Genomic DNA, 17326 nt, shown 5'->3' with positions numbered 1-17326 from the left:
AGAGAGAGAGAGAGAGAGAGAGAGAGAGAGAGAAAGAGACGAGAGACAAGAGGTCAATGCGAGCAAATGATTTTTATGTTGTTTTTTATCCCTTTGATCCTCGTCAAAGTTTGGTTCCCAATCTTCTTCCTCTCTAGTGCTAAAGAGTCTTATCGCATCATATATCCGAGACAAACCCGAAAACAAGTATAAATAAATAAAGATAACAGCAGCAATGATAAAAGAGGAGAGAAAAGAGCCAAGATCCACCCAGACACTAACTGCCTGCCGGGGGAAACAAATACGCAAAAAAACATACGACGCCCCGGGATCAGACTAGCAGCAGCCGAGGGGACAAAAGGGGGCAGTGAGTGACACGAGCTGCAGCGTGGAGTAGGTACGATACGATACGATACGATACGATGTATGTATGTGTATGTACAGTACAGTACGGAGTACTAAGTATGTAACTCGGTATGTGCACTACGAATACGCAGCACGTGCTTTGCTCGACCCCGAGACCTTGCCCCGGAATCCGACGAATGAGAAGGCGCAAAACCCTAATAGTGTCTCCATATTTCCCCTTTTTGTCTCTCCTTCCTTCCGTTGCTTCCTCGCCTTCCATGCGACCGACTCCATACAAAAAAGGAAAGACCGGGAGCGGAGGGAGATGGAAGGAAAGAAAGGCCCAAGGCCGACCAGTCCCCGTGACCGAGACCCGCTTTCGGATGGGGTCGAGTCAGGTCTCCGAGTGTGCGGCCAATAGAAAGTCACCAGGTGGGGCTGAATGATTACTACGTATCCGTAGAAGCCTAGCAAAGGAAGAAAACACACACACAAACACTCCTTCGCACACACACATACGGATACATACACACTCATACTCCGTACACACACACACACTCACCTTAGACATACCACGCAGGCATGTACCAGTATGCGCATGTTTTCCGATATGGATGTAGGCCGTACTTGACAAGAAACATGCATCATGAGATTGTAGAACGTGATCATCGTGTAGATTAACATGGTATATCTAAAAGGTACAAGAAAATATGCTGTTTGCGCCCCAGGCACCAATGCTGTTTTGTTTTTTCATCTTTCTCGCTTGCTCGTATCGCTCCGGGCGACTGGGACCCTCTCTCCCCTCCCTTTTTTTCCCCACTCGCCGACCCCTAAAATCGCATCTGAATGCGAGATTGGGCGCGAGAATCATCTATATTGTGGGGGGGGAGAGGCGCGGGAAAACCCACGCGCCAGCGCAGCAAAGTCATCTCGCATCGAACCAGCTCCATAAACCCACAGGCAGACCGCTTTTGGTTATTGGAGTGGAAGCGAGGGAGGAAGAAGAAAAAAAAGAAAGAAAAAAAAGACAGAAAAAAAAGACAGAAAAAAATTGCGGAACCAAGGCCCGCAATCGCCGTCGGCTGCCGACTCGGCCCCAGCTTCGGCAGGGTGAGGGAGTCAGTGTCGACAACGACAAAGTTCTGTTTGATGGCCCATCTCACGACATCCCCTGGGAGGGGAAAGGGTCATATGCTACCCTTTTGCCGAAGTTGAGACCTCCCTTGGGCCCCCCTCTCCCCTGTTGGAGGCGACAACATGTGGTCTGTTTCCAAGAGGGCGGGAGGGGAGGGCCAGGAAAAAGGAGAGAAGAAGAAAAAGGGCGCTTGACCGTAGCATTACACAATGCTGCGGTTGCGTTGGTGCCGTTGTTAGGTATAAAACCATCCCCCCCCCCAATCCGTCACAGGAGCCCGTGGCGGCGGGTTGGTTTCACCCTGGGCGGGCTGACCTTGCCTGCGGAACGGGAGTCGAGAAGAATCCAAAGACGCAGAGCACGAACCGACCAGGCGGGGTTGGGGTGTTCTGGAAGTTCTGCCGCGACTCCACCCAGGCGGGATGAACGGCGTTGCCATGATCAGAAATCCCCCCCCCCCCGGGACGCCCCTTGAAAGGGGAGGGAACTCGTCTTGTGGTGAGGATTCACCGACATCTCATACCCCCGCCAATACCGTGTTGGTTGATGGTCGGCTGTGACCCCATCGTCGGTCCCTTAGCTGGTAGACCTCGCAGAGTCGTGCGATTGATGGCCCCACGCCCTTCATTCCGGTCCCCATCCCCGTCGTGCTGACGAGGCCCTGTTCTCTCCTTACACCCATGGTGGGTGGATGGTGGTGACATGGGAGACTGCCAATGTCCAGATGGCACCTATTCGTCTCACCGCCCACGGATCTGATGTGACGATGGTGGTTACCCGGCGGTGGGAGAGGTTGCGTTTTGTTGGTTGCATGTAACCGTGGGAGTTCGTAGAGCGCTACCGTATGCGTGCGCTCTCTAACCACCTGCTGCTGCTGCTGAGTCTAGGTGGTGAATAGATGGGCGAGGGGAGGATGAATGCGATTCCCGGTTCTCGTATGCTGCCCGGTTCCCAAAAGATCAAATCGATATGCATCTCCCCGTTAAAGGGGGGGGGGGGGGGGGGGGGTATTTCCTGGGCAATGGAAGGGAGGGAAAAGGTCGAGAGAGAGAAAGAGACAGTAGAAAAAGACCATGCCCCCTTCATTTGTAGCCGACCATCTTGGCGCACCGCTCGCAGTAGTAGAGGTTGTGGGCGATGCGGACCATGCCGGTCGAGCTGGAGTCGTCGGTCGAGGTGGCCTCGACGGACCTCGCGCAGCGCAGGCAGCGGAGGACCTCGACGGAGGCGATCGGTCTCGGGGCAGAGTCCATGCTGTGGCGGTAGGACGACGAGGCGGACGACAGGTCGGAGTCGGACGAGGACGAGGAGCTGTAGTGAATCTGGGAGGGGCGCGAGTTCGAAGGCATAATGGCGTGGGTTTGGTGGTTGTGAGTTGGTGTTGCTGGAGTTGTTGTTTCTTTGGGGTGACGAGGTTGAGTAGAGACCCGTAGGGTGTTGGCTATCCTCCTTGTTGGTGTGCAGTCAAGTGTTGGTAGTAGTCTCTCGGTTTGGTGTCAAGAGGCTAGAGTTGGGTTGAAAGTGAGGTCTGGATATGGGTGTGTGGGAGCGCCTGATGATATATAGTAGAGAGAGCAAATCCGTGGGAGGGACTAAGGAAGGGAAGAGCGAGCCGTATATCCAGTAGAAGGGGGGGGGTGCAATGGGTGTTCTTGATGACCAGGGGTGTGTGGGCGGGCGTGCGTATTTTGTATGTTCTTGACAGGGGTGAGGGTTCAAAAAAGAAATAAGGAGGGTAGAGAGAGAGAGAGAGAGAGAGAGAGAGAGAGAGAGAGACACACACACACCAAGGGGGTGTGTGTGTGGTTTGCTACTCTGGGCAGAAGGGGTGTGTGTGTGTGTGTGTGCGGGTGACGAGGGAAGACCAGATGGTGATGGTTGGCCCGTGTAATAAAGCAGTCGAGATGTGCAAAGAGGACTCTGGAAGTGTCGGCAAAGCAGAAACTCCCCCCGGATGGATGCGAAATTGTGCAGGCTGTGTGTGTACTTGGGGTGGCAGTGTGCGGTGCGGCAGCTCCAGCCCAGCCAGGATGATGCGTTGTGCTTGTTCTTCTTCTTCTCCAAGTCAGAAGACAGGGGAGAGGGAAGGGGGGTGCAACGTCAGGCACCAGAGATAGATAGCGAGCCAAACCCCAGCCAGGCTAAGAAGGGGGGGGGGGGGGGTGGTAGACTAGATGACTTGTGAAAGCGAGGGAGAACGGAGAGAGAGAGAGAACGGAGAGAGAGGGAGACAGAGAGACGGAGAATAGAGACGGAGAGGGTGTTGACGGCCGCGTCGATCCGCTGACGGTTTCCGATTCTCAATGCCCACCGCTTCGCAGAGAACGGTGTGTGGGTTGCGTAACGGAGGTGTCGAGCCCGTAAAACAGAATCAGTCCTGCGTCAGGGTTTCCGTCCTGCCAGGGGTGGAGTCTGTCAGCTTTGGTTGGGGGGTGTTGCTGGTCTTGCGCCTCCTTTTTCTCATAAACGGGGCGTGCACAAGTCTGCATAGCAGCAACATGCAAGAAACCCTAAGACAGGGAGGGAGGGAGATTCACTCAACCGGGGCTCCAATCGAGGCGGTTCACCAGAGAGAGGAAGAGAGGGCGTGCAGCAGCTTGGCGGCAGCAACCCGAGATGACAGTGGTGTGTGCGCGCAAAGACCGGATGGGGCTGGGTTGATTGGGCAGAGATATCAACGCGTTGGCTCGGTATTTCTTCTGTCTGAGTCGTGACAGCTTGTGTTCGTTTCTCCCTTGGGCGGCGGTGCAGCGGTGTGTTGTGTAATCGGGCTCGAAAGGCCTGCCTTTCTGCTTCCTGTCCAATTTTTGAGGCCTGCTCGTTGGGTTCGGCGTCCTTCGATGTGTATGGGTGGCTTCGGCGAGGGCGGGATGACTTGTCCTCTTGTTGGTGAGGTGACAAGGGACGGTGATTTTCCCTCCAAACCGGTGGAGAGAAGAGAGAGAGAGAGAGAGAGAGAGAGAGAGAGAGAGAGAGAGAGTAAAATAGAGAGAGAGAGTTTTACGGGATGCGGAACAAGCCAGTCGTATTGAGTAGGGAGGGAGGGGGGGGCGGGAAAAGAGTCTGATCAAAGACTGTCTCCTCGTTTACACGTACAGGGGAGTCTATCGCCTGTGTCGTTAATGAGTGCCGAAAGAGAATACCAAAACAATCTCGTTTCCCAACGCGGGCCGGTATGATATCGAAAAGGGGGACGTCGGCACATTTAATACATGCTGCGCGCGTGAGCGACGAAGGGGGAAGAGAAGCTATGATATTCAGGGTCCAAACAGATGAGAGGGGGGCGTGGTAGTGGGCAATCAGACACTCCCGGGCCGCCAAAAGATGCTCCGTCGTTCCCGTGGCGCCCTCCCGGATGATTATCAAATATGCTCGGCCATGGAGATCAGGTCGCAACACTGGGACCTCCCAGGAACCACAACAGACAAGATCATCAGTCCGAGACGCCGGTAGGGAGTAGCTTCTGATTGGGATTCTCAATTAAAGGACGGGCCGTGGAGTGTGTGACAGGCACGAGTGGAGGACGGCGGCGAGGACCATGAAAGCCGTGGCGTGCATCATGATATTGGTGCCGTCCAACCCCTCCACTCTCCTCTTCCTCATCCTTCCCCCCTTCCTTCTTGGACATGTCCACTGTCGACTCCTGAAAGGGGGGAGGGGGGCCGCTTTCCATCTCATCGACCTCGGCGCCGGCCTCGTCGTCGTTCATGAGTGGGAAACTCGAACCGCGTCTCAGAGGCAGCCCACGCGCGAAGATGCCCTCATCCCCCCCAAATGGGGGTCGGTGGGCTTTCGGGCCAGGGAGCGGGGCACGGGAAGTGAGGATCGGAGGGAATTGGGTCGTTCAAGATTCGATTGATGGCGGGCCAAGGTTTCATGTTTCTCGAAGCCAGCCATGGATAATTCGCAATATCGTGGGGTGAGATTAATCCCGAACCGCCAGCCAACCTCACTCCATCCATCATCCCACTCATTCAACATACCAAGGACTTCACAATACCTAGTCCTGTCTGTATAACATTGCAATCATTGAACCCGGCCAGGCAGCGGCAGCATAAGCAGCACCAGCAGCAGCAGCAGCAGCACGACACAGCTGCCACCACGAACCAACCAGCGTGAGATGCTCACCCCGTCCCCGTAGAAACGTACCTCTGCCCTGCAGCAACTCTGCAGCTCGAGATTTATCCCGCAGTCTGCGATGCAGATTACTATCAAAGCCAAGTGCCGCGGGGAGGGGGAGGGGGGGGGGCAACCCCGGATCGACCACGGAGCCCCGAGTTGTGGGAGGACCAACAATCCAAGTTCCCTTTCTTTCCATGACCGGAGCCTCCTCTCATGCTGTCCTTTGACAAGAATAGACTTTCTGCCTCTCTCGTGTGTCTTTCTCCCCCATGGCCCTCTGCCCCTAAGCTGTTTGGGATTGATCACGTCGTCGTATGATCATCGCGGGAGTCCATTGCATTTTTTTTCCCTCGTCGTAATTAATCTACAGAAATCCCACCCCCCCCCTCCAGCCCTGTCCGTTTACTCGAACCCTAGTGGGCCGCCGATAAAAATCAGGGACCCCGATCAGCGCGAGAGGCATGTCAAAGAGATAAGGGGGGAGACGCACGGATTGGCGCGATGCCTTTGCTCGCGTGTGCTGCTTAATTAGAGGAGCAGGGGAAACCATCGCCGCTTCACGGCAACATCTATACACTACGAAACCTCTAGCAGGTTCGCAAGAAGGAGAAGGGAGGGGAGGAGAGAAGATCCCTTGGACGGACGGCGCCCCCGAACCATTGCGGCCGCCTGCCGATGATACCACCGCAAAAACCGAGAGCGTCGTTACGGAGGGCGCCCCCCCCGCGGGATTCAACTGGGCGATGGACAGGAGCCGGGAGCATCCCTCGAGAGAACACTGGTTTTTGACCACCGAGCGCTCCTTTCCTCGCTACGGTTCCGCTGCGGCCCCGGTCGAACAGAGAGTTGCGGTTGCGGACGCGTGCATATGCCTCGTCCTCTATCCCATACCGGCAACTCTGTACAGGAAGGGGAAGGGGAAGGGGGGTCCAGAACGGCCTTTCTTTCGCAGTCTATTTTGTCTGACATGTTGCTATTTCGCCGCCATCCTTGTCTACGAGCGCGATTCCCCCACTCCCCGATCTTCCCCTCTCCCCCCCTTTCGCCTTTCTGCTTCGAGGCTGTGTATGGTTCAAAAACGAAGCTGTCAGTTTCGCACTTCCTTTTTGAGCTTCATCTCGGGGTGTTCGTTCGGCCCCTGTATCCCGAATGGGCGCGTAGGTTTCCGTCGTATTCGTAGAACCGGCGGGAACATCGTACCATCACGGCGTTTGTCTGTTCGGGGCCCCTGGGGAGAGAGGAACGGGATGGGAGGGGGGGCTGAGGCTTTGGAGAGTTTGTTTTGGCCTACAGGTCGGTGCCGTCTCTTGTAAATGCGAGAACTTGGGTCCGCCCAACGGGAGGGCCGTGGATGCACAACGCCCAACCGAACGGACGGGACGAATGGTACCCCCTGAAGGGTATTCTGGGCGATATCCAACAGAGTGCAATGCTACTATAGCGCGTGAACTGTGAAACGGATGGACTCTGTAGGATGGAGATTCAATCAATTTTGAGTTTTTTGTCCCTCTCTCTCTCTCTCTTCCACAGGGGAGTTATTTTCGACCCAGCGAGATTGTTTGTTTGTGTTTACTGTTGCTATTCAGATCCAGAACTGGAGCCCCCAGGGACTAATAATAATGTTGATGATAATAACGATAATAAGGGCATTTACTTTATGCTATGGAAACTATGGTTTTACCAGGCTGGCCAGAGCGTGTATAGCCTCGATACCGTTAAAGCGTGAGTCAAAAAGAGGAATAAACGCTATTGTGGCGACCTGCGGAAACACGGAGAAAATATACATATATACATATGTGTATATACAGTGTACATACATACTCAGCGCCAAGCACTGCAGCCAACAACCAAACAGCGCAAACTATCGTGAGTTTACGTAAAAAGCATCGGTTTGTTGGACGGGTCTCCCGCCGGGCTGCCTTGCCACGGTGTCGGATAGAGCCTATTGTGGCGCCGTCGAAACTGTAAAGGCCTCGGGAAATAAGAGAGAGGGGTGGAGGTGTCAACCCTATACACGAAAAAGGAAAAGGAGAAAAGAAGAAAAAAGTAAAACAGGCCTGTCTGGAACCAGACCTTTCTCCTCAACTCCCGGTGGCTACATGTGGAATACGGGACGGACACGACCTCGGGAGTGCCCTGTCGGGGTTAACACACGATCGCGGCCTCGGGGTGTTTGCAGGCCGTCCTTCGGCGGCTGTTGCTGCTCTTTCGTTTGACTTGCCGCCATGGCATTCTCGGGTTTCCAATCTCATCCCTCCTCCCTCTGCATAATCTGTTATCCATCAAAGCGACTCTGTACCCACGTAGGAAGGGAGTAGTATCCTGGTCGAGAGACGGCGCAGAAGGAAAACTCTTCTACACCCCCTTTTCTACCTAGTTGGCCTTCTCTTCTTCCATCCCCGCGCGCCGTCCTCTTTGTTGTTTGCATTCGGCTTGTCAATTTGAGAGGAGACCTATCCTTGGCTTTACAGAAGGTCCGTCTGTGCGTATGCCGGCTAGTAGCATGGGTCGGCATTTGTATGTAACACATACACATGTAGGGGGCGTGTGCCGTATTCACCAATGTCCCTCTCATCTCGGATAACTCTGAACAAGTATGCAACTATCAGACAGGCCAAGACGGTCGGTTCCACGGTCCCCTCGTTCAGTGAGACAGACGGCAGCACCGACTGTCACAAAAAAGGGCCAACCACATGGCCATACGTCGACCGAAAGGACGAAATGGTGTCCCCAATGGGGCTAGACTCTGATGACTACCGCAAACTCTCGATCTCCCGGGCTGCGTGTCAAGACTGGCCGCACTGCCGATTCCTCTCACTTTGTTCGATTCTCAGCCCAGGGGTCCCGTTTTCTTCAGCTTGGACGTTCTGGAAAACTCCGGTTCTGTTTTGTACGGCTGGGCGACGGGGGGGGGGGGGGGGGGGGCGTCACCGTCAAGCCTGATCTTCCCACCGTCCAAACTTTTCTTCACCCACCCCTCGTGCTGCTGCTGATGCTGCTGTTGCTGCTCACACACGGCATGTCATCTTAGTTTCCAATCCCCCCGACCCGTAGGGCAGACGCCAAACGTCCTGGCAGCGTTATATGTATGCAAGTAGGAAGCTGGGTTTTCTCGCCTCTTTGCACAAAAGCGAGTTGTGTACGGTAGGGTAGTTAACACAAGGGCACAATACAGCTAGCCACTACGTGAGCGAGCCTTTCCTCGGCGCCGAGCATTCCTGGCGATATCCGTTATCTTGCATAACCCATCAGTAATGCGTCCCGACAGCGTCGCTGAGGAATGGATTCGGCAGCCCTTAGCACGCATCCAAAACTCCGTCCTCATCGGTCATCTCGCAAACCATCGAGAAACACGGTGCTGGGCGAATCATGGTAGACAACCCGTTGCACACTTTTGAGCGCCGTCTCATCCACTGCTACCTTGACCATGGATTCGAATTTGTTTCTCACCCCGGTATCCGTATTCTACCCATTCATTCATCCATCCATCCATCCATACGTCCCCCCTCCGTACCGTTCGTTCGGCAAAAATCATGTTGAGTGGTTCATGTTGAAACACCCCCTCCTCCCACATCCCGCTGCGATGCTGAGCTGGAATACCGCGAAAACAAAGAATGCCATGCAAGACCGCGCAAGCTCCATGTATGCCAAACCCAATGTCACGCAACTGCCCCAACCTCCCCTTCCCGCATCTCAACATCGACCGCCCTCGGCCTGTGGCTGCTGCTGCTGCTGCTGCTGCTGCTGCATCGCCCCCTTGTCCCGTTGCGCGTCCTGGTGAGTCGTACTCCATGCGCCATCACTAGTCTGCTTATGCCGCTAGCTGGGCGGCGCCGGAGTAGGTAGGGCATTCATTCGTAAGCCGCCCTAGAAGAGGAAGAAGCCGTGGAAGATGCTTGCCGCTAGCCACAAGCTGGCAAACCGAGACTTTCGAAACAGTCACACTCGGAAACACAGGCACGGCATGTCTTGTCAGCGAAACCTTTTTGTACCGAGGCCAAAAAAAGGACGCTGGAGAACGGGCTATGCACACGCAAACCCGGCCGCTGAGGCTGGATGACTCCTGCGTACAGCAAGCAACCCTGTCGTCGTTCGCCCGGCCATATTCCTCCACGGCGTTGGCTCAGCATGGATGGATGCATCGGAAGACTCTGGCGTGCTGACTCCTGATCACCGACCCGCCCTACTCTTCTCAACATCAATCCCGTCCGGGTGCCTGGTCAGTTGCGAAATGCTGTTATCTAGACTCCGTCAACTCCGCCTCCGCCCCCCCGACCCCTTCCAAGTGTCGCCCGCTTTTCTCCGTGCTAGGCACCAAATATCAAGTGCTCGGTATCTTGGCTATCCTTGAGTTCGGGCCTGCCGGACTGGCTTTTGATGCATAACCCCGCGTCTTTCCAACCCCAACCTCGGGTGCGTTGTGAGTGTATGTGTGTGTGCTGCTCCAAGAAAGCTCGCGGCTTGTCAAGGAGCATAGAGGCTTGGACCTTCTCTTGGTGTCGTCTCATGATAAACCCATTTCGCCCATTTGCGCTCCAACTTAATGACCGCGGCCACCCAATCATCGGCGCTGATCGAGGATCTTTGCCCACGGCACGCTGAACGAACTCTTCGTGCCCACCCCAAAAGTGAGACCCCTGCCGGGGAATCAGTCAATTCCTTAGATGATCGATCGCGCGCGCGCGCAACCGAGCGAGCCCGTGCCATGGATACTAAACACGTCCATCTGCATTATTTCCCTTTCTTCAGCTCGTCCGGCAAAGTGGCCCACGCGGGGACAACGCCAATGCCCCTTGCCGTAGTGCCCTCTCACGCTACTGCATAGTCATCGTGGAGCTAGTAGCGAGAAAGGGACATGTTTGGGAACAATGGAGGACGACGGGGAGGGGTAGACTCGGGTCGCCCATCGGGCTTCTTAGCAGGTATCGACATTTCCCCCCTGGAGCATCGTGATCAGATGAAGAATCCCATCCAGAGAACTGGTTCCCCTACTCCATCAGGACTCTTCCCACGTCCATATCACATCAACCACATCAACATGGCCGCCTTTCTGAAAACCTCCCCATTCGCTCGGCGATAATCCCGCTCGCCAGGGACTCTCTGAAAGTCCTGGGGGGGGGGGGGCGTGTTCGGACTAGGGCGTGCCCTACTGTCAGCTAAAGAAGAGACCCGCGGCTGCCCAACGGTCTAGACTTCTTTCCACATGTCACGGGGGGTGTCAAGGACGGAACAAGACACGGTCGATGGAAGGGGAGCCGTATCGCCGATGCACACGTAGCATGAACAAGAGAATCTGGCGTACGGCGCTGGGTTCGATTTGGGAAAAGGAATACGTGCATTCTTGCCACCAAATAGAAAACTCACCGGCCATCGACAACCTGTTACCGATCGAACAATCCCATTAAGGCCCGTCAGGAACTACTGGCCAATGGCGCACAGGTGATCGGCATTGTCAACCAAGCCTTACCCGTTCGGTGGGCTGGTCCCTCTTCTGTTTATTAACCTACCTAGGTAGGTATCCTTCATCTCTCTCTTCCAGTTACAGCAAATGGACAGCCATGTATGTGGAGACTAATATCCGCCATCTTCTTGAGCTTGTTCGGTCTTGTCCATCTTCCTTCTGTCAATGATCAGCTGTGCGGATATGCAACCTGCGGGAACGGACGATCTACGGACACGGACGATCGTTCAAAAGCACAAAGGTATGTTTGCGAGTATCGGCGGCGCAGCACACGGAGGATAGAGCCCGCAGACGCATCGCATCGAGCATCGCACCGAGCAGGCGACGATCGGCCCAGTGCGCTGCAACATTCGATGATGCGCGCATGGAACGGACGGCCAAGCAACAGTCTCGACTGTGCTTCCTGCTCGGTTTGCCTTGCGTCGTCTGCGATGAGGGGGCACCCGAGGGGCATCACGAGAACATGGTGCCAATCGCCGACGCAAGTCACCTCGCTCGAGGTCAGGAGACAGACTCCGCTGCTCACATCTCACAGGCCATCATGCATGCTACGATATCAAAATGTCCTCGGCGTGTACGGTATCCTTCGTGTATCCCATCTACCCCGTAACCTTGTCCTGCGGTTCGACGACGCCGTGATGGAGAACGACACGTCCAGGGTCTGCTGTACAAGGTCCGTAAAAGACTGCTCGGCATCTTGAGATCCCGGCACAAGCCTCTGGCGCCCGCCGCTTGACGGGAGCGCGGGTGTGGCATGCGCACACGAAATCGCACGCACAACATTGTTTCCCTGGGACTATTTCCCTGACATCTCTTCACGGGCCAAGCCTCTTCGGCTTTGGTTCACCGCACCGGCGCGAGTGCGCCTTCGACGCGTGAGTTTGGTCCCTTTTTTCTTCTTCTTTCTTCCTCAATAGCGTCTGAAACTTTTCCTTTTGCACTCCCCATCCGCCATCGTCTCTCGAGCGGAAGGAAAGGATCCGGTTGCCTGTAAAAGGGAACTGTGATTCCACATCGGTGATCGAATCGAAACAAGATCGAATCGATGCCTACCGCTGTTCCTCTGGCTCTGTTTCTCACCCCCTCGCGCGCCTCCTGTGTATTCTATCGACGGCCGGACGCCTTACTCGCGCGCCGTCGAAACCCTTGGATGTCGACGACAGGCCAATATTCCTTTCCTTAGTCCTTGACTTGACCCTACTTCAGCACTGAATCGATCAATGGCTTTTCCCTGATGCCATTCTTCTTACCCATCTGCGATTTTTATTCTCCCTGACCCCTTCTCCCCCACTCTCTTCCCTGCCAATATCTATGCTGCCCGCTGACTCGGTCACCCTCGCGTTGGAGGCCATGTTGATTCGGTCCATGCGCTGCATTCCTTTCTGGGTCGAACCGAACCCATTATACAACTCTTATCCGCAGTGAAGGCAGCATCGTATGATTTTATTCCTATTATTGGGCCGTTCAAGCCCGGCACGTGGACGCTATCTGCGGCTAATGCCCCCTTCTTCTTATTTTCTTCTTGTTTTGTTTTTTTTTCTCAGTGACTCAAATTCATGCGGGTTCGATATCTCGATGGTCGAGACCATTACCAATCCCCTCGTCATTCCATGGATCGATCGATTGTTAATCAAGTCTGTGGCAGGTCCCATTGGGCTGCGAGCCACTTCTCCGTTTGTTTGCGCGTCTTCGCCATGCCCATCTACTGCCTCGGCGCCGATCCGGTCATGGCAGCAAGCCGGTGTGGGCATCTCGCGTCTTGTACCCGGGGCTTTCTCCAGGACTTCTCCAACTTATGCTCCCGTTTGGTCCACATCCTGATCTTTGCTCCAGTCAGAAATGCCCGAGTCCCCATATTTGTTACATCGCCGATCCGGCTTCGACTCTCGCCTCTCCGTAAGTCCGCTCCCGCGAGGGGACCCTCTCAAGCTCTTACAGGGACGAGGGGGTGTGTGTCCTGGGGAGACATTCATCAACCGGGGCGTCAACAACACTGGAACACCGGCGGGGATCACTGCCTTGGACAGCCGTACTGGCAAAGAAACCAAGGGCCTCTGAATACCACGTCGCGGGTTCTAGACCATTGTCGACCTCATCAGCACATGGACTGCCGCTGTGGGGCGTGCTGGGCTGCCAGCTTTCCCAGCTTTTTGGTATTCAACACTCAATCCCCCAAGATTCTCCGCATTTCTTGCTTCTTGGCCGACAGGCGCCGATGCGGCTCGGTGTCTTTTTCATTCTTCTTCCAGTTCCCTCGCAAGCGAGCTGTTCTCCCGGGGGTGGAACCCTGCAGCTCCGGGCTGTCTTGTCGGCGTCGTCGTTGGCAGTCCAACCGGCCATGTCCGGCAATCTCTTTCTTGGGGCTTTTTTTTATTGTTTTTTCATGCAGATGTTGTCTGGATGGGACTGGCGAACCGCTACCTCTTTTGACGTATGCCATCTTCCATCTTGGCTACCAATATGTCTGCGGCGCTTCGGACGAACGAACAAGTGTTGACGACGTCGCGTGCGCTGATTGCCAAGAGTTGATACCTCGTCCATCAAGCTCAAGGCTAGGTTGGGCCAGTGCCATGACGTCCAATCTCCTCGCCCCGGCTAGCCCTTCCAGGTCCGAGACGGCACTTTGAGCCTCAGATGACGATGACAGTGGTCAACGGAGGCACGGCCGATCGAACGCTAAGGCGGAGTTTTGGCCGTCCCCGAGAAGACGAGCTGCCGAGGTGGCAGGATGATCCTCTCTAACCATGCCACAAAACGTCCCCTTTTTCGCCTGGGGTTGCCTGTGGTGTGGCGGTAACTTGATGCAATCTCCTTTACCAGCTCGTACTACGTGCTGAGCGCGCTATGCCTCCTCGTTAGAGCAACACCGACTTTTCCTTCCGTACAACCCCCCTCCACCCAAGCCCGTCATCCGCATTGAGGTTCCATCTCACGATAATTTGCAACGAGACGTCGTTCCCACCCATAATACATACTCCCGCCAGCGCTACGGACCTTCAGTTCCAAACGGGAGGGACGCTAGTTTTACCTGAACTTTTAAGCCGTTGACCGGGGAGGGGTGCGCACGCTGGTGGGATCTTCGGGCCTAGACGCGGCGCCGCCCAGATGGCATGCGGCGCCAATGTACGATGATGACATCCCACTCTCACACCTTCCCGTCGGTACAGATTCAAGGGGCTGTCTTCGATCCTCGACCTTGGACTAAACCCTGCAGATCTGGATTTTGGCTGTATGTTCTCGAAGCCCGATGAATACGGTGGGTGTGTACGTTGGGAAAAACGGGCAATCATCAGGTCGCGATGGGCTGGATTGTACCGTGGTGGCCGTCCCAACACATGAAAACCGCGTCGTTATTGGTGCAAGCGCAGCGCTGGGCTTTCCGTTTGTGCATTCCCATGAAATATGAGGCCGTCATGGTTGCTAAGATTGGTAAGATTGATATGGTTAGTAAGGCTGTGAAGGATGGTACGCATGCACTCGGGTGATAAAACAACAGGCCTGACTGCCATATCATCACTAGAGCATTACGAATACCATCGATTCAGGAGCCTCCATCAGAGGGTAATAAACAGGCGGGAAACCTAGTGTTCTTGCATGTTGTGCTTGTAAATGTCTCGAAAATAGCATTTTTGCTGTATTAGATGCCAAATAACTTATTGACGCAGCGATGCCAGTGAAGGAAAACTACCCTGTTCTTTGTCGCCTGAGTGTGATAGTAAGGCTTCACTACCCATTAGGGTTCGGCTCACCTAGTCTGAGATAGAATAGCGTATGGGCCGTAGTGCCAGGCCTCGCGTGCAGGGCGAAAAGTAGTCACATGTCCCACGACGTGGCATGGCTAGCGAGGGGTTCCAGATGGACCCTGCTGGACCCTGCTGGCATAAGGATTATGGGGGTGCGAAGAAACAGCGCGTAAGCACTAGTTTTAGCCAATATGCCCAACCTCGGTACCTATTCCATCTGTCGTTTCGGCAAAGTGAGGGTCCGGATTTGTGGTTCTCTCGATGCCGCAATGGCCCCGCGGCGCCCCGCTCCGGGGCGGCGGGGCCTCGGCGCCCATAGGCCCCCGGAGAGTTTGCTCCGGATGAAGAATATTCCAGCAAAACGATGCAGAGTGGAAGAAGAATGCTTGAGTCGAGATGCTAGCCCATCGTGACACAACCTTTTTTCATTGCAATCATATTACTTGTGACATAGACCACACGAACCATAGTCTCTGGTTGGAGCAGTAGCGAAAGTCAGCCCACTTAGCTGAAGGAAGCGAGCGAAGGTTTAACAGGATTTCAGAAGGTTCGTGGATGTTCACGATTGATTTCCCCACTCATCCGGCGCTTCTCGTCGAGGCCCGCTGGAAGGTCGGAGCCGGGATGTGAGCAATGGGAGTCTACCAGACGCCGTATCTATGTACCTTGGCCACACCAGCATGCTGAATCGAGATCGCTGGAATCTGCATTCATGCCATCGCACTCTAACCAATAGGGTGAACTGGGTAAGTCTCGCTGCTTTTGCTCACTTTGTACAAACACCTGAGGGGGGCAAGGGTGAGACCAGGGTAAGGCAGCCCCCATCAGAGCCAGAGGCTATGAGGCCATCGCAGGACATCAGAGGGGAGCGGTGAAGGCTCTTATAGTCTAACACCCGTTTCACCAACAGCGAATACCAAAAACAGTTGGGTGAGACATAGTTTCTAGATTGTCGCGGTCTTTGCTACCAATACAACCAAACGGCGAGTCACTATCCATCTGTGATTGGTTGCCCTCATATGCTGAATGTATCTGTTACAACAACTCTTTCAAAGCTGCCTGTGGGCACCGTTGCCTTCACGGTTGCACCCACGCTGCCGGTTTGAGTACCAAGGGTTGCGTTTGTGCGGTGGGTGAAGCCTATCATGGTCAAGCTCCATGAATCCTTTGCTTTCTTGGATTTCTTTTGCCACTCCTTCGGTTAATTCATGACCATCAGGCCCCCGGCTCGCTTTGGGTGTTCTGCTGATGGAGTTTTCCCAGAACCGCCTCCTAAACATTGGAATAGTCATTGAAGCTTGCCCGACAAAAATAGCCACAAAGTCTTCACGGATGGACCACATGGCTCCGGGTCCAAACCGACTGATAAGCTATGGAAATAGGTTAGCTTCACAGTATAAACAGCTTCTTTTTCTAACATATGGAGGATAAGAACAATACGAATGATATAAGCCGCCATTGAGAAGACGCCTAAGTTAAGGAAAAAGAATAATACCGATTCTGCGCCAGACTAAGGCCTGAACGGGGCTGATGACCTTTGAAGTAACTTAGCAACAACGCCATGTGTTCGATTTCGCTTACTTACAGATATAGGGATAATAATAACAAGAAGTTCTGTAGTAACATTTATGACTAGAATGCCGTAGAAATAGACCTTATTCTGCGGTACTCAGCTTTCTAGAACCATTGTTATACCCCTAGTTATTCAGATATCAGACTGAAAGGCAGTTAGCAATATACCTCGGAGGTCTGGTCTTATTTGCCACATAAGGTTAGAAGGACGGCAAGTCAGGAAAATAACCAATACTATGATGACTGCTGTCAATTCAACTAGCCCCATGGGGGAAAATAAGATCTTTTCCACCTATTGGCCCTTGGCCGATCTTTTATATAATAAGACTTGGAAGCTGCCTTATTAACAGCTATACATCGAATAAAATGAGAAAACTGGCTGGAGAAAGTTTAAAGCACATACTATTAGATTCTAACGTCCAAACATTGTCAACTAGCAACACATGCCGGCTGAAAAGCTTCTTGATCCATATTGCCGAATTGCACTTGGCCATCCAGGCTATTGTTTCGGAACAGTCGACTTGGAATGTACTTTCCGATCAAATTTACCTACAAATCGGATTGTGGCATTGCTTCCCGTTGTTCATGTGTTAATAGTGAGGTGTGTTGGCCATGTGCAACCAGCACAAAGAGCGTCGCCATAGTAGATACAGTCGTGTAGACAGCCTCAGAGTCAATGTTAGCTTCCCTCGATGATTTGGCCAGTGGCGGGGTTCGGATCAAGAAGTGTTTACCCAGGCAAAGAAAATCAAATAGTCATCTGGCCGCTATCTAGAAACCCTGACCATCTTCGTGCGGCAGAATACCCTGAACGCGATAATAATAGTTGCGATCGCGCAAAGAGACTAGCTTTCGGCGAGGCTTGGGTCTATCATCATTGTGGTTCGTTGCATAAGGGAAAATTGCTGTTGGGTCTTGATGGAGTGTAGGCTAATGGAGTGTAGGTCGGATTGTTTCCAGCCTGTGGTT

General features: G+C 53.9%; 2 protein-coding genes across 2 annotated transcripts; one reads left to right on the top strand and one right to left on the bottom strand.

Annotated features, from left to right (window-relative positions):
• Positions 1-974: 974 nt before the first annotated feature.
• GLRG_01194 (uncharacterized protein) lies at positions 975-1681 on the top strand. The gene has a single exon (XM_008091879.1). It carries the CDS (start codon positions 1171-1173, stop codon positions 1537-1539), a length of 369 nt encoding a protein of 122 aa, XP_008090070.1. The 5' UTR covers positions 975-1170; the 3' UTR covers positions 1540-1681.
• An 860-nt stretch (positions 1682-2541) lies between these two features.
• GLRG_01193 (uncharacterized protein) lies at positions 2542-2808 on the bottom strand (the record flags this gene model as incomplete). The annotated part of the gene is made up of 1 exon (XM_008091878.1): positions 2542-2808. The coding sequence occupies one exon, from the start codon at positions 2806-2808 to the stop codon at positions 2542-2544; it is 267 nt and encodes an 88-aa protein (XP_008090069.1).
• Positions 2809-17326: the final 14518 nt, after the last annotated feature.

Source organism: Colletotrichum graminicola (genome assembly GCF_000149035.1).
Source record: "Colletotrichum graminicola M1.001 genomic scaffold supercont1.3, whole genome shotgun sequence".
NCBI lineage: Eukaryota > Fungi > Ascomycota > Sordariomycetes > Glomerellales > Glomerellaceae > Colletotrichum > Colletotrichum graminicola.
The sequence above is the reverse complement of the archived record's forward strand: the minus strand, read 5'-3'. Positions and strand labels throughout refer to the sequence as shown.

Excerpts from the sequence above, each read along its gene's own strand:
- GLRG_01194 (XM_008091879.1), top strand. The coding sequence starts at position 1,171 with ATGCGAGATTGGGCGCGAGAATCATCTATATTGTGGGGGGGGAGAGGC.